The sequence below is a fragment of the Tamandua tetradactyla genome, chromosome 4, assembly GCF_023851605.1.
Source record: "Tamandua tetradactyla isolate mTamTet1 chromosome 4, mTamTet1.pri, whole genome shotgun sequence".
NCBI classification, from domain to species: Eukaryota; Metazoa; Chordata; class Mammalia; order Pilosa; family Myrmecophagidae; genus Tamandua; species Tamandua tetradactyla.
This window is the reverse complement of record NC_135330.1, coordinates 53,765,122-53,786,650: the sequence shown is the minus strand read 5'-3', so window position 1 is coordinate 53,786,650 and position 21,529 is coordinate 53,765,122. Positions and strand designations below refer to the sequence as shown.

Here is a 21,529-nt window from a genome sequence, read left to right as displayed (position 1 = left end):
AACTCTCTTTGAACTCTCTCAGCCACTGAGACCTTATTTGTTACACTTCTTTTTCCAGTTTTGGTCAGGGTGGAATTATTGATCTCATGGTGCCAGGGCTGGACTCATCCCTGGGAGTCATCTCCCATGCCACCAGGGAGATTTTCACCCCTGGATGTCATGTCCCAAGTAGTAGAGAGAGCAATGATTTTACTTGCAGATTGGGCTTAGAGAGAGTGAAGCCACATCTGAGCAACAAAAGAGGTCCTCTACCAGTGACTCTTAGGCATATCTATAGGTAGGCTAAGCTTCTCCGCTACATACATAGGCTTCACAAGAGCAGGCCTCAAGATCAAGGGCTTGGCCTATTGATTTGGGTGTCCCTAATGTTTGACACAGTATCAGGGCTTTTGCCAGTGGTAATCTTTAATAGTTCCATATTTTTTCTCCCATCTCTCAAGGGACTTTGCCAATAATTTTTTGATTATCTACTTGGATAGTCTAGGATGTATCCAGACATTACATTAAGCTATACAGTATTAAAGGCCTTCATTCTTATTCTGGGCTCTCTGTGTTTCAGTTGTTTAAATGAGCTATCTAGACAGGTTGAGTTAGACTATGTGCCACAGAAAATTTAGGTCATGGACAAAATAAGTCTTTCTTCCTTTGGCCTAAAAGAGTAGATGAGTTTCAAATATGTAGATGATGTCTCCCTTACCCCTGTATTCTGAATTACCTTAATCCTGACATGATTAGCTTTGTTCTTATCTTCTAAATACCAGGTTATACATATATAAACAGTCTCTCAAAATCCAGAAATAATAACTACCACTCAGGATTAAATGTGACTGCTGTAAGAACCTACAATCTAGTCCCCTGTTTTCTAAGAAAAATATTCTAAAGAAGACCATACAATAATTGCTCCTTTGTTTCTGTCTTATTTTGCCTCATCAAAATGTCCCTCAGGTTAATTCACAATATTGCATGCTTCACAACTTCATTCCTTTTTGTAGAAGCACAATATTCTATCATAAATATATACCATCATTCACCAATCTATTTCTCAGTCAGTGCATCCTTCAGCCACCTGCATTCATTAGGCATCATGTATAATGCCCAAAGTCCACAGTCCATCAACACTTTCAATTTTAGATAATTTCATTGTTCCTAAGAGAAAGATAACCAATAAACATCCTCACAAAATAGGAAATCTAAACCTCCCCTGAATTATTTCCCCCTGCTGTTGCTGTGGCACTGCTGATGTTTTCCTGTTAAACAGAGCCCATAGCATGCATAGCAGTTTTCCCCCTATTTCCTGAACTTAACCACTTTTTGTACAAGAATTATACCTTTGAAGTAGCTCATGCAAGAACTTATTTGTATTTTCAGTGTTAACCAGTGACCCAATTTCTCCACATCCTCTCCAACATTTGTAGGTTCCTGTTTGTTTAATAGGTCAATACAATGCCTTTCAATCACGTTCACCTTCAATATGTAATATTACTTACAGGCTTACTAGTGTAGGTAATATAACTTCTTCACTTCTATCTATTCCCTTCCATTTGAGTTCAACTGCATTAACTAACCATTCACCTATCTCCAGCTTCTATGTATCACTATGTCCCCTATATTCTGTATTATAAGCCTCTGATTTTACCTTTACCATGATCATAAAAGTTGAGTCATACAGTATTTATCCTTTTGCATCTGGCTTATTTCACTAGCATTATATCCTCAAGGTCCATCCATCTTGTCATGTGCTTCAGGACATCATTTAGTCTTACCACTGCATAATATTCCAATGTGTGTATATACCGCATTTTGTTAATCCACTCATCTGTTAATGGGCATTTGGATTGTTTCCATCTTTTGGTGATTGTGAATAATGCTGCTATGAACATTGGTGTGCAAATGTCTGCTTGTGTCATTGCTTTCAGCTCTTCTGGGTATATATAACCAAATAATGTTATTGTTGCATCATAGGGCAGCTAGATATTCAGTTTCCTAAGGAGCTGCCAAACTGTCTTCCATAGTGGCTGTACCATTATACTTCTCACCAGCAGTGAATAAGTGACCCAATTTCTCCACATCCTCTCCAACATTTGTAGGCTCCTGCTTGTTTAATAGCAACCATTCTCATATGTGAGAGGTGGTATCACATTATAATCTTGATTTACATTTCCTTTACAGCTAATGAAATTGAGCATCTCTTCATGTACTTTTGAGCCATTTGTATTTGCTCTTCAGAAAATGCTTATTCATATCTTTAGTTCATTTTATTAATTAGGTTGTTCTTTTGATGTTGAGTTGCATGATTTATTTATGTACACAAAATATCAAACTTTTCTCTGATATGTGATTTCCAAATATTTTCTCCCATTGAGGTGGCTGCCTCTTCATCTTTTTGACAAAGTCTTTTGAGGTGCAGAAGCATTTGATTTTGATGAGCTCCCATTTATCTATTTTGTTGTTGTTGCTTGTGCTTTGGGTGTAAAGTTTAGAAAGCTACTTCTTATTACTCAGTCTTGTAAGTATTTCCCTAATTTTCTTCTAGAGCTTTATGGTACTAGTTCTTATGTTTAGGTGTTTGATTCACTTTGAGTTAATTTTTGTATAAGGTGTAAGGTAAGGGTCCTCTTTTATTTTTTTGGCTATTGATACCCAATTCTCCCATGCCCATTTATCGAAAAGACTATTTTGTCCCAGTTCAGTGGATTTGGCAGCCTTGTCAAAAATCAGTTGACCATAGATTTGGTACTCTATTTCTTCACTCTTGATTTGATTCTATTGGTCAATGCTTCTCTCTTTGTGCTCATACCATGCTGTTTTGACAACTGTGGCTTTATATTAAGTTTGAAAATCAGGAAAAATTAATCCTCTTATTCATTTTTCTTTTTTAGGATGTTTTTTAGCTATTCTGAGTCTCTTTGCTTTCTAGATGAATTTGGTAACTAGCTTTTCCAAGTCTTCAAAGTAGGTTGTTTGAATTTTGATTGGTACTGCATTGAATCAGTAGATCAATTTGAGTAGAACTGACATCTTAACCATATTTAATCTTCTTATCCATGAACAGGGAATGTCTTCCCCTTTTTTATATCTTTGATCTCTTTTAACAATGTTATGTAGTTTTCTGTGTACAAGTTCTTTACATCCCTAGTTAAGTTCGTTCTTCGTTGTTGGATTTGTTTTGCTAGTATTTTGTTGAGAATTTTTCCATCTATGTTCATTAGGGAGGTTGGCTGGTAGTTTTCCTTTCTTATAATATCTTTACCCAGTTTTGGTATTAAAATGATGTTAGCTTCATAAAATGAGTTAAGTGTTCCTTTTTTCCTCAATATTTTTGAAAATTTGAGCAGGATTGGTGTAAGTTCTTTTTGGAATGTTTGATAAAATTTCCCTGTGAAGCCATCTGGCCCTGGGCTTTTCTTCATAGATTTTTGATGCCTGATTGAATCTCTTTACTTGTGATTGGTTTGTTGAGATCTTCTATTTATTCCTGAGTCAGTGTAGCTTGTTTGTGTGTTTCCAGGAATTTGTCCATTTCATCTAAATTGTATAGTTTGTTGTCATATAGTTATTAGTATAATCTTGTGATTTCTTTTATTTCTTCAGGATCTGTGGTAATATACCCCTTCTCATTTCTGATTTTGTTTATTTGCATCCTCTCTTTTTTCTTTGTCAGTCTTGCTAGTGGTGCATCAATTTTATTGATTTTCTCAAAGAACCAAATTTGGTTTTATTGATTCTATTGTTCTCCCATTCATTTAACTCTGCTATTATCTTTGTTATTTCTCTTCTTCTATTTGCTTTGGGGTTATTTTGCTGTTCTTTCTCAAGTTTCTCCAGGTGAGCAATTAAGTCCTCAATTTTTGCTCTTTTTTGTTTTTTAATATAGGCATTTAGGGCAATAAATTTCCCTCTAAGCACAGTCTTTGCCATATTCCATAAATTCTGATATGATGTATTCTCATTTTCATTCATCACCAGATAGCTGCTGATTTCTCTAGCAATTTCTTCTTTGACCCATTGGTTGTTTAAGAATGTGTTATTTAATCTCCATATATTTGTGAAAATTCTCATTCTTTGGTGGTTATTGATATCCAACTTCATTCCATTGTGATCAGAAAAAGTGCTTTAAATTATTTCAGTGTTTCTAATTTATAAAGACCTGTTTTCTGCCCAGCATATGGTCTATTTTGGAGAATGTTCTATGAGCACTAGAGAAGAATGTAATATCATAGTGTTTTGGAGTGTAATAACCTATATATGTCTGTTAGGTTTAATTCATTTATCAAGTTGTTTAGCTTCTCTATTTCCTTGTTGATCCTCTATTTGGTTGTTTTATCTGTAGAAGAGAGTGGTATATTGAAGTATTCTATTAGTACTGTTGAAACATCTATCAATGCCTTCATTTTTGCCAATGTTGTCGCATGTACTTTGTTTGGGAGCATAAACATTTATGATTGTTATTTCTTCTTGGTAAAGTGTCTCTTTTATTAATATATAGTGTATTTTTTGTCTTTTATGATGTCTTTACATTTAAAGTCTACTTTGTATGATATTAGTATAGCTACTCCTGCTTTCTTTTTGTTACAACTTGCATGGAATGTCTTTTGTATCCTTTCATTTTCAATCTCTTTGTATCCTTGTGTCTAAAATGAGTCTCTTGTAAGCAGCATATAGCTGGATTATATTTCTTAATCCATTTTGCCAATCTGTATCTTTTACTTGGTAAATTTAGTCCATTAACATTCAAAGTTATAGCTGAAAAAGCATTTAAATCCACCATCTAATCCTTTTCATTTTATTTGTCAGATCTTTATGTTATTTTCCCTCTTTCTCTTTTTATCCTTTAAGTGCTGTTTCTGGTACTCTTCAATTCTGTGCCCTCCTCCTGACCTCCCTCTCCTGTCTTTTTTTCAACTGGCAGAACTCCCTTTGTAATAGTCCTCGTCCCCCTCCTGGGTACTCTCTTGAGTGACTTAATGGAAGTAGTCCTTTCCTCCAGGCTGCTACAATTTACTTGTTTCTCACACTGTCCCAGCTGCCTGTATTGGGTTTATCTGCCCTCAGGACAAACTCTGGGAGGGCATGCACGAGATACATTCTCTGGATCCTCTCTCAGACTTCCACTGCATAGACTGGCCGTGACATAAAGACACACCAGTATCTACCTACCCTTGCACCATTAAGCTGTGCCAGTATCCTGAGCTCCTGTCCCCACTGCTGCTACCATGAGGCTGGGGGAAGGGGAATGTTAGCTGCTGCATGGAAGATGAAACTCTCCAGTATTTATCACAATTCATTAGCCTCATCCTCCACTCTTTCCTGGATCTGAATAGTTTCTCCTTATGTTCTTGAGTTACAAAGTGGTTAATTTAGACAATTTCTGCCAGCTCAATAGTTGTTTTAGTGGAAAGTCTGATTTTTGGAGCTTCTTAGTCCACCATCTTCCCACAATCCCACCTTTCCATTTTTTTTCAGGTGACTTCTCAAGCTGAGAATTCCCTAAGCTCTATCTTTCAGGGTAAAGGCTTTGGCTGAGTTAGTTTCATTTGGAAGAGGTAGTGGGCCTGGTGGCTAATGTGGCTAATATATTCAGTACACATACCATTTGGGATAAATATCCATTCCATGATTTGAGGACAGACAAATTTAGGCATTTCATTTTTGATATCACCTTGCACCACAGAATAACTCTAATAATACATCTCATTCATAACTAGATTATAAAAATAAGTTAATAACCCTCCATTAACTATTTTAGCTAGGAGGGAAGAACATTGAAATAGTAGCCTGGAAAGGAGAGCTCAAGTTTAGCAGTGAGCATGATGGTTAGGACACAACTGTTGCAGACTGTCTGCATGTGAAGACAGCCTGTCCACTGGGAAGTAACTTAAAATTTCTATGCCCAAGTTTCTCACCTATAAACTGGGGATAACCCCTCTGCTTAAGTGAGAAATTTTTATAGAGTGCTTAGTACATAGTTAGTACTAAGTATATTTAAGCTAATATATTTATTAGTTCTTTTACCTTTCTGAACGTGTTTGTTTTGAGGATGTAATCAAGGAATCGATAAAAATGATAAAACACTATACAATATTAAGGCATTTTTATACTATAAAATATTAGCATAGGGTGATGCAAGGATAGCTCCATTATAGAATTCTAGTCTGCCATGTGGGAAAACTGGGTTTGATTCCTGAAGCCTGCCTATGCCAAAAAAAAAAAAATTACAAAATATTAGTGTAACATATACTTACTAAAAAATGAGTCTGTAAGCACATAATTACTTAACTGTGATTCAGCCATTGTTTTGGTTTGTTAAAGCTGCCAGAATGCAATATACCAGAAATGGATTGGCTTTTACAAAGGGAATTTATTAAATTACAATTCTAAGGCCATGAAAATGTCCAAATTATAGCACCAAAAAGAGGATACCTCAAGAAAGCCTGTTGGAGTCTGAGGTTTCTGTCACATAAGACAACATCTGCTGCCCTTCTCTCCTGGTTTTTGGTTTCAAATGGCTCGGTCTGTGGTGTCTCTTGGGGTATTTCCTTCAGCATCTCCAAACATTTGTGTTTAAGCTTTATCCAAAATGTTCCCCTCTTAAAGGACTAAAGTTAGATGATTAAGACCTACATCTCTGGAACCAAGCTAATCAAGAGGTCCAATCCACAATTGGGTGAGTCACATCTCCATGGAAACAACCTAATCAAAAGGTCCCACCCACAATAGGTCTGTACCCATGAGATTGGGTCAGTAGAACATGGCTTTTCTGAGGTACATAACTGTTTCAATCCAGTATAGATACAAACCACATGCATTGGGTATTAGGTCTTATGGTGCTGCTAGGTGATTCCAAAAGTTTGCTGAAAGAAAGAATGACCAAAGTTTTCACATTAAGGTAAGATGTCTGCCAACTTATTTCAGGATCTAAAAGCTAGGTATGTGATTTTAAACTGATTTTTTAAAAAAAATCTATAGCAGCTTTATTCATAAGAGCTAAAAAACTGGAAAAAACTCAGACATCCTTCAATGGGTGAACGACTAAACAAGGTTAAATACACACATAGCACAGAATAATACTCAGTAATCAGTAAAGAAATGAACTACTGATACACACAACATAGAATGACTTTCATCTCCAATGAATAGCTTAGCGAGCAGAGAAGAAACAACACAAACATTTTAACAACAAAATACAGAATATGCTTTTGACAATGAAAAAAAAGATCATTGACAGTGAGGTAGCTACAGGTCACTTGCATGCAATTTGCTCTCCAGTCTCTTAAGTACAACTGGTTTGCATAACACACATTTAACTTTACAAAAATAGATTCCAATATCTGAAATCCGGATTTTATGGCTATATTTTTCAATAAATTAACATGCTTCCCAATGATGCTTATATAAGCTGGTGGTTATTATGTATCATTGGAGAGAAAACACATTTCATTGGAGACAAAAAAATTAATAATGTCCCTTTGCTCTAACAAATTTTCAATATTACAGTGAGTAAAGAATATGTCAATTTACCCTTAGGATATATATTAAAAATTGTTATGGAAACTTTCAAATATTTCCAAGGCTACCGTGTATCATTAAGTCTCTGTTGTTTGATGAGGTCAATATTTTCATGGTTTCCTCATAACTGATCATAATTCATCACTTTCTTGCCAAGAGGAATTGATACTCAATATGGAATGAACTTCAGTTGAAAGGCTTTCCACATGCATTTTATTTATTGAGTTTCACTCCAGTAATCATCTTTTGATGATTAGTAAGGGATGAGCTCTGACTAAAAGCTTTCCCACATTCTTTACATTTATAAGGCTTTTCTCCTGTATGAATTCTCATATGTGTTATAAGAGATGGACTTTGTCTGAAAGCTTTACAGTTAAATGGTTTCTCTCCAGTATGAATTCCCTGGTGCTGAATTAGAGCTGAGCTTTAGTTGAAAGCCTTTTCGTAGGTATTATATATGTAAGATTTCGCTTCACTATGAATTTTCCAATGTGTATTAACTACTGAGTGAGAACTGAAGGATTTTCCACATTCTTTACAGTTATATGGTTTCTCTCCAGTATGAATTCTGTGATGTGTATTAAGCTGTGAAATCCAGGAGAAAGCTTTCCCACATTCGTTACATTTGCAGGGTTTCTCTCCAGTGTGAATTCTTTGATACTGTGTAAGAGCTGAACTTTGGCTAAAGGCTTTCCCACATTCTTTACATACATAAGGTTTCTCACCAGTGTGTATTCTCTGATGTATAATAAAGGCTGAGTGGTAACTAACTACTTTTCCACAGTCATTACAACTAAAGGGTTTCTCTCCAGTATGAATTCAATGGTGCCTACTTAGCCGTGTTATTGAAGTAAAGGCTTCTCCATATTGATGACATTCATAGGGTTTCTCTTCAGCATGAATTCTATGACACTGAATAAGAGATAAGCACGGACTAAAGGCCCTTCCACACTCATTACGCTTATAGGGCCTCTTTCTCCAGTATGAATCCTCTGGCGATTATTAAGGGATGAACTGCCTTTCAACGTTTTTCCGCATACACTGCGTTTATAGGGCCTCTCCCCGGTATGCATTCTCTGATGTCCAATAAGATATGTGTTGAAACTGAAGGCTTTTCCACATTCCCTACACATATAAGGTTTCTCTCCAGTGTGAACTCTCAAATGCTGAGCTTTGGCTGAAAGCTTTTCTGCATTCCTTACATTTATGGAGCTTCTCTTATGTATGGATTCTCTGATGTTTACTCAGGGAAGAATTTTCCCACAAACACTACATTCATAGCATTTACGTGCAGCAGTGATTCTCAGCAGTTTAAGTAGAATTGAAAACTGCTGTAAATAAGTTTTCCTTCCTCTGGCAACAACTCTGCGTTTTCTAATAAGTGATGATTTTAGACCCAGATTTTTCCCAATTTGATACCTTTAAAGCTCTTCTCCTTCATGTACAGTTTTTTGATGGTAAATAAAACATTCCTGAATTTATTCTTTTTGCTTTGTTGCTTCTCTAACCTACCCTTATATATGTAGGTTTTTCCCAACTTGAAATGAAAAGGACCATCATCTATGTTATTTTTTCTTTATGCCTTCTTGATTTACTTCTTTAGAAACTGTGATTTCAAGCAAACTCTCCTGTCCTAGACATATGCCTTGAGGAACTTTTTTCACCATCCAGGGATTTTTTTCCCCTGCCAGTGACTGCAGGTTGCTGTAGTTCTCCAACATCACTTCCTGGTACAGGGCTTCCTGGGCAGGGTCCAGGTACACGCACTCATCCTGGCTGAGCCTGGGCTGGCAGCAGCCCTGTGGCCATTTCTCCCTCCCTGCTGCCCCTCTCAGAGAAACGCAGAGCACCTACAAGGCACCCTGAAACACTCCCCTGTTCCTTGCAAGCTGCCTGCTGGGAGCCGGGCCAGAGGGTCCGGGGACCGCGACGGGGCAGCAGCGTCTCCCCGCCCTCACGGGCGACGCCGCGCGCTCTTGCTGAGGCCGCAGCGGCTCGGGCATCCCGCGCTCGGCCCCGGGTAGGACCCGCGCCGCGGCCACTCGGCGCCCCCCGGGCCGCAGTCTCAGCTGCCTACGCCTGGGTCGGCCGCCTGGGCCTCGAGCCGCAGACGGGGCTCGGATTGATTGTAAAAGTTAGCAAACATAGTGGACTTAAAATTTTTATTCGGAAGTAAATCCAAGAGAAATTCTCTCTATTTGTCACCAATGACAATTGGTTAGTGGAAGAATAAATGTAGATGAGATAGGAGGTAGGGATGACTATAGAAAGCAAAGTTAGTATTTATTTGTTTATTAACTTTTAGTGCAGACATCCAAAATTAAATTTATTCAGTGAATTATGGAGTGAAAATTTCTTCTCTTTCCTTCAAATTTCAACTAAAAATACAATGATTTTTTTGTCTTTTTTTTACAGCTCTGTAAAAGATAAGATTAGTTTCATCACTAAATTAAGCAAATAAGTATTTTTTTTTCCCATAGAAAAATGTACCAAGCCTGAACTGATTAATGGTTACTTCTCCGATGGAAAGTTATTGTACAAAATTCAAGAGAACATGAATTATAGTTGTGCTTCAGGATACAAAACCACCGGAGGCAAGCAGGAAGACGTGGTTCAATGTCTCGCCAACGGGTGGTCTTCTCAGCCAACCTGCAGGAAGGAACATCGTATGTGTTTAAGAATCATTTCCTAAAACTGAAAATAAAGGCTTGTGAATGTAGAATTTTCTTATTTTGAGACACATTTCTATTTAATATGATTCATATTTTCAAAATGTCAGTAACAATGGTAAGCTGATACATTGTTTTCTTTATGTGCCGGATGTTTCCTTGATCTGGATCACTAGTTCTCAAACCCCATAAGACAGACCTGCTGCAATAAGTCCCACTTGCACTAATAAAAGGGAATTGGAGTAGAATAAAATGAATGAATCTTAATGAACCTGTTTCTTGCAACAAATATAAGTGACTATTTCCTTTCTAAGAGAAGAATTTGCACTCATGAGCATTATTTTATATTATAAACCAAATACCAGATAACCTTAAAAATTATTGAGTAATTTTAAACACATATTTTGTTAGTGTTTTGCGGTTTTGCCAAGGGCTAAGTCTGCTGTATATTCTTAAGAGTCAAATGAAAATTCATTTTGAAATTTATCTTTAATATTCTAAGCTTAGTGATGAGATTTTTAAAATAAATAACTTCATTTTTTTTAGAAACATGCTTGGCCCCAGAATTACATCATGGAAATTATTCCACAACACAGAAATCATTCAAAGTAAATGATAAAGTGCAATACAAATGTGATCCTGGTTACTACACAGCTGGAGGACAGAAGACAGAGGAGGCAGAATGTCACACATATGGGTGGTCTCTCACACCTAAATGTACAAGTAAGTTCTCATTTTGAAGGCAGTCTACTTTCACTCTGAAAACTTCCTCTCATACAGAGGTGTATGCAAGTTGTCATGTTACTTATGTTCTATTTTCCATATTTGCTTTTGCTCTAAGTTTTATAATGACAATAACCTTTGATCATTAAATCTCACAAGTAAAAAAAAAATCCTTTCGGCTAACCTTATTTTATTAAAATAAGCCTAATGATATTTAATATATGTAATAAATAGAAAATCTTTTATTTTCTCAAATAGAATATGTCAAATTTATTCATTTCTATTCCAGGTGAGGCATGTAAGTACTAAGTTAATTTTGTTCTAGCAGGAAAAATAAAAACTTCTTGGTATTGTTTGTTTTTTCATTTTTAGAATTACAGTGCCCATCTTTAAGACTGATAGAAAATGGTTATTTTCATCCTGTAAAGCAAACCTATGAAGAAGGAGATGTAGTTCAATTTTTTTGTCATGAAAATTATTATTTAAGTGGATTCGATTTAATTCAGTGCTATAATTTTGGTTGGTATCCAGAGTCTCCTATATGTGAAGGTAACTTTTAAAAATTTCACATCCATACAAATAATATGTCTTAATCTTCATCAGCTTTAAAAAACATTTGGGGTAATATATAAAATTCTTGTCCTGAATACTATTTTAAAAATATAAATATTGTCTTTTAAATCAGTGATGCTTTCAGCCTTATTGAATATGTTCTCTCTAAAAGAAGATGTTTTATATTAGCTTGTAGACTGGATGTATCTTTCGAACTTAATATATTTTAAAATGTCATTATAATAATGAATAGCTCTCCTTACTGGGAATGATAAGATCCAATGTACTCCAAGCTGGTAGCTATGGGAAGATACTTTCTTAATTGGTTACAAATCTCCTGATGTGAAAATACAGCCCTTCAAAATAGTAGAGTAGAGAGTGGAAAAAGCAGTAGAATATTACCCAGCAGTGAAAATGGAAAGTGAGATCACTTAATAAGAGGTGTCCAAAAACATAGCGGCTATCGTTCTTTCTGTCACTGGATATTTTCTAGCAAGGTGATAAGATTACTGTCAGAAAACAACAATTTCAATATCATTTAAATGACCTATGATGTGATATGAAGTAGCTCTGATATGATATGCTATGTCTAGTAGAAGAAACAGCTCTGAAAACAAATATTTTACACAATGTGACAAGTGTTATAATACAGTCAGGTACACAGTTGTTGAATAAACATTAGAGATTCTGCTTGATATGGAATGGGATAGCAGTCACAGAAATGATAGATAATATTTAAACTGAGCCTTAAAAAGATAAATTGGAGGAGAGTATTAAGAAAGATGGGGAGAGGGAAAGGGCTTGATGTTTTAACAATATGTTAACCATATTTTCGTCTGTAATATGGTCGACAAAGCCATTATTATCAGACAGGAGCAAGAAGTGAGGGTACAAGTTAGAAGAGAGTGGTGGAGATCTGAAATAGCTGTGGAGAGGAATGAAAAAGGAGTTGACTGGGGCCATGCAATGAGATTGACCAACAGATTGTGATGATATAAATGTATTGAACCATAACATTGTAGAAATCTCCACACACAAAAGATACCTGGTGATCTATGAATGCTTCCTTATATGGAAAAAGGGACTTTGCCCATGTGATCATATCAAGGATTTGAGAAGGGGAGATTATCCTGCATTATCCAGGCTGGCCCTAAATGTAATTGCAGGTGTCCTCAGAGAGGGAGGCAGAGAGAGATTTGCTTACAGAGAAGGAAGTAGAAGATGGAATGATAGAAGCAAGAGCTTGTAGTGGTGTTAGGAAGGGATCAGGAAACAAGGAATGCTGGTGGTTTCCAGAAACTAGAAAACCCTTAAAGCCTCCAGAAGGAAAACAGCCCTGCCAACATTTTGATGTTAGCCCAGTGAAAGTGATTTCAGAATTCTGGCCCCAGACTGTAAAAAAATAAATTTGCTTTATTTTAAGCCATTATTGTGGTAGTTTGCCATAGCAGCAATAGCAAAATAATGCAGGCAGTATTTCCAAGTATAGAATGTGAGACATGAATTCAGATGGACATGGTTTTGAGAACAGATCTGCTGCTTACTAATAATTTACTTACTTTTTAATCTTTATTTTCTTTATCTATTATATGTGAGAAATAATGGTACTTAATAAATTAATTTAAGCTTAAAAAATATTTAATGTAAAATGCTTGCTGTTTTATTTTGATATTGCTCCATAAAAATGTTGCCATACAAGTGGCAGCTTAAATCACACACAGTTCATGGATGGAAGATTAAATATTAAGACATCAAATCTACCCAAATTGATTTATGGATTCAATGCAATCCCAATCAAAAGTCCATCAGTCTACTTTGCAGAAATGAAAAAGCAAATTATCTGATTTATTTGGAAGGGTAAGAATGCCCCTGGATAGCCAAAAACATCTTGAAAAAGATAAACAAAGTTGGAGGACTCAGATTTCCTGATTTTAAAGCATATTACAAAGATATAGTGGTCCAAACAGCATGGGACAGGAATAAAGATAGCTATGCTGGCCAATGAAATTGAGTTGAGAGTTCAGAAATAGACACTCACATTTATGGCCAACTTATTTTTTAACAATTTTTATTGTGAAATATAACATATGTACAAAAAAAGCAATAAATTTCAAAGTACAGTGTAACAAATAATTATAGAACAGATTTCAGAGTTTGGTATGTGTTACAGTTCCACAATTTTAGAATTTTCCTTCTACTTGGTCCAAGACACTGGAGACTGAAAAAAATATCAATATAATGATTCAGCAATCATACTTATTTGTTAAATTCTTTCTTTTCTACTATAGCTCCTCCTTCAGCTTTGATCCTTCTCCAGATCTCTAGGGGTATTTGTGCTATGCCCATTCTAACTTTTTCATATTGGAAAGGGGCATTGATAATATAGGATGGGGGATGGAACTAGTGATGTTCTTGGACAGGCTGGCCCCTCTGAATTTCAAGGTGTATCTGAAAGTGGTAGGTTTCTGGAAAGTAATCTTAGTGCATGAAACTTGTGTAGAGTTTCAGATAAAGCCCTAGGTATTCTTTAGGATTGACAGTAATGGTTTTAGTTGGGGTGTGGCAAACCCTGGTAATTAGCAATATCTAACTGAAGTTTGCATAAGAGTAGCCTCCAGAATAGCCTGTCAACTCTATTTGAACTCTCTTAGCCACTGATACCTTATTTTTTTACATTTATTTTCCCCCTTTTAGTCAGGAAGGCATTGCTGATCCCATGGTGCCAGAGCCAGGCTCATCTCTGGGAGTCATGTCTCATGTTTCCAGGGAGACTTTTTTTACCTCTGGATGTCGTATTCCACATAGGGAGGAGGTAATGATTTCACTTGCAGAGTTAGGCTTAGAGAGGGAGGGGTCACATCTGAGCAACAAAAGAGGTTTTCTGCAAGTAGCTCTTAGGCATAACTAGAGGTAGATTTAGCTTCTCCACGAAAGAAATATGCTTCACAGGAGCAAGCTTCAAGATCAAGGACTTTGGCCAACTGATTTTTAAAAAATATTTTTATTGAGTTATCTTCATCCACCATACAGTTCATCCAAAGTACACAATCAAGGGGCTTACAATATCATCACGTAGTTGTGCATTCATCATGATCATTTTTAGAACATTTGCACCATGTCAGAGAAAGAAATAAAAAGGCAAAAGAAAAAAAAACCCATACGTCCCATACCCCTAACCCTCCCTCCCACTGACCCCTAGTATTGTAATCTACCCCTGATCCTCCATATTATTTATGTGTTTTTTGTCCTTATGGCCAACTGATTTTTGAGAAGGCCCCCAAATCCACTGAACTGGGACAAAATAGTCTCTTCAACAAATGGTGCTGGGAGAACTGGGTATCCATATCCACAAGAAAGGTGCTTGGAGAACTGGGTATCCATATCCACAATCCCTTATTGAGATAGGGGTCCTCTTATATAAAAATTAACTCAAAATGGATCAAAGACCTAAATATAAGAGCCAGGACTATAAAATTTGTAAAAAGAAAATATAAGGAAGCATCTTTAAGAACCTGTGGTAGGCAATGCTTTCTTAGATTTTTACATCAAAGCACAAGAAATAAAAGAAAAAAATAGGCAAATTGAACCTCCTCAAAATTAAATACTTTGTTTCAAAGGACTTTGTTAAGAAAGTTAAAAGGCAGCCTACTTAATGGGAGAAAATATTTGGAAATCAAATATCAAATATAAGGGATTAATAGCTAGAATATAAAAAGAAATCCTACAACTGAACATGAACAGCACAGTTAAAAAATGGACAAAAGACTTGAATAATTCTTTTTCCAAAGAGGAAATACAAATGGCTAAAAAAAATACATGAAAAATGCACAATATCAATAGTTACTAGGGAATTACAAATCAAAAACACAAATGAGGTATCATTTCACACCTACTGGAATGACCATTATTAAAGAAAAGAAAATTACAAGTGTTGGAGAGGATGTGGAAAAATAGGAGCCTCATTCACTGCTGGTGGAAATATAAAATGGTGCAGCCTTTTGAAAGGCAGTTTGCTACTTCCTCAGGAAGCTAAGTATAGAATTGCTGTAAGATTTGGTAATCCCACTACTAGGTACATACCCAGAAGAATTGAAAGTAGGACTTCAACAGGCATTTTCATCCTGATGTTCATAGTGGCATTATTCACAACTGCCAAAAGATAAAGCAACCTAAGTTTACATCCACTGATGAATGGATGAACAAAATTTGGTGTATATATATGTATGTATATATACCAGAAGGAATGAAGTCCTGATGCATGGAACAACAAGGATGATACTTGAGGACATTCTATTCAGTGAAATAAAGCAGGCACAAAAAAACAAATATTGTATGCTCTCACTAATATGAACTAATAATAAGCAAACTCATAAAGCTAAGATCTAGAATATAGGTCCACCAGGAAATAGAATGAAAATAGAGAATGGGGAGCTGATGCTTAACTGATGTAGGATTTTTGATAAGGTTGACTGTAATTGTTTGGAAATGGATAGAGCTGATGGTAGTACATTATTTTGAGTGTAATAAACAGTGCCAAATTATGGATATGATAGTGATTTAAAGAGAAAGTTTAGGGTCGTGTTATGTCGCTAGAAGGAAAGCTAGAGAATAAAACAGTGGGGTCTCTGACGCACTGATCTCTGTTTTGGATGATGACTGTGGTTGGTAGTACAAATATAAGAATGTTCTTTCATGAACTAGAACAATGTGTGTTACTATTACAAGGTGGTGTTACTAATAGGGGGGTATATGGGGAAAATATACCTAATGCAACCTGTGCACTATAGTTAATAGTAATCCTTTGATATCCTTTCATCGATTGTAACAAAGTTACCTCACAAATGGTGTCAATAATAGGGGGGCATAAGGAGTATGGAGCTTTTCTTTTTTGAGTAATGATAGCGTTCTAAAATTGGTTGTCATAACGAATACACAATTGTCTGTTTATACTACAAGCCATTGATTGTTCATTTTGGATGGATGATATGGTATGTGAATATATTTCAATAAAACTGTTTTAAAAATGATCAATAACAGAAATGAAAAATATGAAACCACTACAGATCTTTTGGTTATTGAATATATAATACGGGAACATTATGAACTCATTAAGCCAATACATTTTGCAACATGGGCAAAATGAAAAACATTCTTAGAAATTAGTCATTTGCAGACAATATTTAAAGCTTTCCATGATTAAAAAGAAAATAAAGAAAAAATACATTTATTTTCTCACAGTTTTTGTGGGTCAGGAGTCTGGACAGGACTTTATCTGGATCTTTTGCTTCAATGTCTAACAAAGTTGCAATCAAGGTGATAACTGAGGCTGCAGTCTCTTCTGAGGTTTGATTGGGAAAGGATCTGCTTGAAAACTTGTGTGGTTGTTGGCAGCATTCAGTTTTTGCAAGCTGATGGACAAAGGTTCTCAGTTTCTCATGGGCTGTCAGCCAGAGGCCTCTCTCCATCCTTTGCCTCAAGACCCTCTTCAGTGTGGCAGCTTGTTTCTTCAAAACCAACAAGGAAGAGAAAAAATCTTAGCAAGACCAATACTACCACCTTATGGAACAGAATCTTGTACACGTAATCACATACATCCCTTCATCATCACTGTATTATACTGGTTAGAAGCTAATCACAAGAGGAGAATCACACAAGGGTGTGAACCTCACGTTGTGGGGATCATGGGGCCTTCATGAGAGTCTTTCCACTATACTTGCTAAGGTGCCCAGCACAATGACGGCGCTTATTAATCCTTGGCTATTATTTTTTATAATTATTTGACTAAATATGCTTTTACTTTTCCATCAGGAAGAAGAAATAGATGCCCTCCTCCACCTCTGCCTCTGAATGCCAAAATCCAAACTTATCCAACAACTTATCGTGATGGAGAAATAGTTCACATAGTTTGTGAACTTAATTTTGAGCTCAAGGGGTCAGAAGAAATGCATTGTGGAAATGGAAAATGGACAGAACCCCCAAAATGCATTGGTTAGCAATACCTCTGGTAAGCATGTCCTGAAAATAAATTTGTCTGTGTAGCTTAAAAGTCTTTAAATTGTACCTTTACAGAAGTAAAGGAGAAGATAGCCTGTGAGGACCCACCCCTTATTGAGAATGGTGCAGCAAATCTACACTCTAAGATTTATTACAATGGAGCAAAAGTGACATATGGATGTGAAAGTGGCTACCATCTCCGAGGATCAAATGAAATAACTTGTAAACAGGGAAAATGGACACTTCCCCCTGAGTGTGTTGGTATGTAATAAATACAATAGATAGAGTGATATTTAACATCACTAACTAAGCCTGTTGCCAAAATTTTCCATGCTGTTCATTTAATCCACATAATCACAGTTTAGAGAGTTAGAGAGAAATATTTCACCTTCAGAACAAATACTGCACCTCCTCTGCTGTTTTCGGTGGAGACGTTTGCAGATTTAAGCCAATGTAAAGAAATGGGAAACTAAAACTTTTGAATGCACTAGGCACTTTTATCTGATTTGTTTGACTATGAGCTTTAAAAAAAGACAGCACATAAGTTATGAGATACATCCCTGGTCTTCCCTTTCACTAAAAGATACCTCCAGGCTGCACCATTACTCCTGGATGCTATCCTTCTTGTCATTCCAGATCCTGGAGACATCTCCACAAATCTGATTTCTAGAATATGCACTGTATGAGGCAAAGAGTATTAAGGATGCTAAAGAAAAAAAATATTACAGAGTACGAGAGAGAAACTAAAGAGAGGGAAAAAACTTCATCTATGGTTTGACTGAGTCCTAAGGAGAGGAATGAGAAGGAGAAATAAAAATCGATAATGCCATAGGGCAGTTTTAGAATTGATCATAATCTTTAGGGTAAAAAAGTGTTGTTTCTATTTCTACATATCTTAAGAAATCTGTATCATAGTCCCTTCACAATCAAGAGAAGTGAAAAAATGCATACTTGTCCTTATGAAAAACATTTGCTGCTTATTCTTGCATAGTCAATTAAAAGAAAGTTATGCTGCATAATGTTTTTCTAATTCCTGATGATTTACAAAGCAATTGTTCTGAATGATACAGTGCAAATATTGAGGCACTATGTAATGCACAAGTGTACTAAATCATTGTGTAGTTATGAATTCATATTAGTTTTTAAATAACTTCTTTTCTTAGAAAACTATGAAAATTGTAAGCCTCCACCTGCTATAATAAATGGGGCTGTTGTGGATGAAGTATTGACAAGCTATACAACAGGATCCTCAGTGGAATATAGGTGCAATGAATATTATTTATTGAGCGGATCGAAGCTATCTCACTGTGAACGAGGAACGTGGTCACCCCTACCTGTTTGCTTAGGTAAGATAGATTGTGCACTGGATTTCTTTGAATATTATTTTTGCATTTTTTTAATTTTCTTATCACATTTTATAGCACAGAAATGTTTATTTTTATAAAACTTCATTTTCCCCAAAGTGTTACACCCATCCTCATTTCTTCAAGTAGAAAATCTCTACTGTTTTAAGGTCTAGGACTACATTAATTCTTTCCCCATTAATTTTTGCGTTTTCTCCTAACAATGTTTTCTTCTATGGTAATTTTCAATGTGTTCATTTGTATTGTCCTTAGAATGGTATTTAGAAGAAGAGAAATCAATCCACTCTTTCCTTGGTTGGGCATATTTCCAATAGCTCCTTCGTCACAACTTCCTCACCCAAATGGCCACCTTTATTATAGCTTGTTGATGATATAAATATAGATTTGTCAGCTACCCTAACTATATTTTGGAGTAAGACATATTAAGAATTTCAGTGTTTTAAGAGTGGAGGAGAGGGCGGGCCGCGGTGGCTCAGCGGGCAAGAGTGCTTGCCTGCCATGCCGGAGGACCCCGGTTCGATTCCCGGCCCCAGCCCATGTAAAAAACAAACAAACAAAATATAATAAAATAAGAAAATGTTGGGCGGGCCGCGGTGGCTCAGCGGGCAAGAGTGCTTGCCTGCCATGCCGGAGGACCCCGGGTCGATTCCCGGCCCAGCCCATGTAAAAAAACAAACAAACAAACAAAATATAATAAAACAAGAAAATGTTTAAAGATGTTTCCCTTTCTTCCATCCTTCCTTCCTTCTCTCTGTCTTTCCTTCCCTTCCTCCCTCTCTCTTTAAAAAAAAAAAAAAAAGAGTGGAGGAGAGACAGTTATCTAAATAATTACCTAAATTGAGATAATGTTGATAAAATAATATACTCCTTTCATCTCAAGTCTATAGATTTGCCTCCAAATATTCTAGCCAGTTATAATTTAAAAGCTTTAATCTTTCCTTATAATCACAGAGCGTTGAACTTATAACATTAGAATTTTTACAAATAAGTAATGACATTACAAACTTCCTATAAAAAATAAAATACATTTACTTTAAAAGGTGAACATTTTAAAATACAAAAGCAATTCATGTTATTTACCAAAAATTTAGTAAATACATAGATGAATTTAGAAGAAAATAGAAAATATCAATAAAGTTGTCTGAAATTATCCCTATTAATAATTAATATAATGGTATTCTAAACATTTTACCTCATGTAAAAATAACGAAATACCATATCAATGTAGAGATTATGTAACTTGCTTCTGTTCCATTTAAAAATACATTTTGAACCTTGTGTGATATACTTCCATAATATTCATTTAATAGCTATATAGTATTCCATAGTACAGATATGCTGTACTTAATATAAGTAGTTACTTTATTGTTGGATATTTACTGTGTTTTCAGTGCTTCACAGACTGAACATTTTGTATCTAAATATCTGCACATTTAAAAAATCTTTAGCTTTTTGTTAATTAAAAAACAAATTACATTTATTTTGCATGTTATTTTTCAAACTTTCTGAAGTGGAGTTTCTGGGTTAAAGAGATCTGGATTTAAATTTTCTTTTTATATGCTGACTTGTCCTTCAGAAAGTTTATTGAGATTTATGCTTTTACTATTTATGAATAACAGTAGCAGTTTTTAAAATTCTTTGTCAATTTTTAATATTTTGTTCTTCAAATTTTTGTTAATCCAGCAGACAAATTATTTTAATTTTAATTATTTAATTATTAATAAGTTGGGCATTTTCAGTTTTCTAGCTGTCATAGTTTTTTTCACAAATTGACTATTCGTAAGTTAGTCATTCTTCATACTGCAATATGAACTATCTTATCCACTTGAAATAATAAGTATATTGCAAGTTATATTCATTTTCCTCTCTTATTTGTAGTGTTTTCTCAAATGCAGATATTTTAGTATCTAAGTCTTGAGCACTTTCAACCATTTTCTTTGTCATTTCTGTCCTTCAAATAATTCTTATGAGGCTGCTTCCATTCAAAATCATATGCATTTTCACCTGTAATTTTTTCCATTGCTCTTATGTCTATGTTTTCATAAATGTTTTTGACATTGTTTTTGTTGATGTGATTTATATTACATTGAATGGAAATATAGTAATCTCTGATATAGATAATGGATCAAAATAGTAATGGAAAAGCTAATAATGGAATAAACTTACAAGCAATATCAAGGTTTAAAGAAATCTATCATTCTGTAACTGGGCACTTGACTCCAGACATTTAGGCTTGGTGCTAATGAATCAAACAAAATAATGAATGAGGGCCATTTATCGTTGTTGGGAAAAAAAGAGAGTGGGTGTTTGTAATTGCAATCTTATCACTGTAAATACTAGAAACAGTGTGATTAGAGACCAGAAACAGTGGAAACTTAGAATTTTCCCATCTGTGGATCCTTATGCCAGACACAAAACTCTCTGACCTGCTCCCACTGTTTTTCAGCCTCCCTGGCCGTCTTAGTCTTTCTCAAACAACCGGGACCTTTGCACTGGTTGTTCCCTCCATCTGAATTGTTTTTCCACCAGAAAATAATGTGGCTCACTCCTTAACTTTCTTCAAATTTTTGTGCAAGTACCACTTTTTACTTAGGTCTTGCATTAGTTTATTAAGCTGCTGGAATGCAATGTACTAGAAATGGAATGGCTTTTATAAGGGGAATTTAAGTTATAAGTCTACAGTTCTAAGCCTATGAAAATGTTCCAACTAAGGCATCCAGG

The 21,529-nt window shown here is 35.5% G+C and overlaps 1 protein-coding gene across 2 annotated transcripts in view; it reads left to right on the top strand.

Annotated features, from left to right (window-relative positions):
- The window catches only part of F13B (coagulation factor XIII B chain), a 54,978-nt gene that overhangs the window by 22,707 nt on the left and 10,742 nt on the right, over positions 1-21,529 (top strand). For both annotated transcript variants that reach the window (XM_077157304.1, XM_077157305.1), the window contains 6 exons: positions 9,987-10,172; positions 10,722-10,898; positions 11,271-11,447; positions 17,259-17,438; positions 17,520-17,705; positions 18,608-18,790. In XM_077157304.1, the coding sequence (XP_077013419.1) occupies positions 9,987-10,172; positions 10,722-10,898; positions 11,271-11,447; positions 17,259-17,438; positions 17,520-17,705; positions 18,608-18,790 (1,089 nt within the window). The remainder of the gene's footprint in view (positions 1-9,986; positions 10,173-10,721; positions 10,899-11,270; positions 11,448-17,258; positions 17,439-17,519; positions 17,706-18,607; positions 18,791-21,529) is intronic.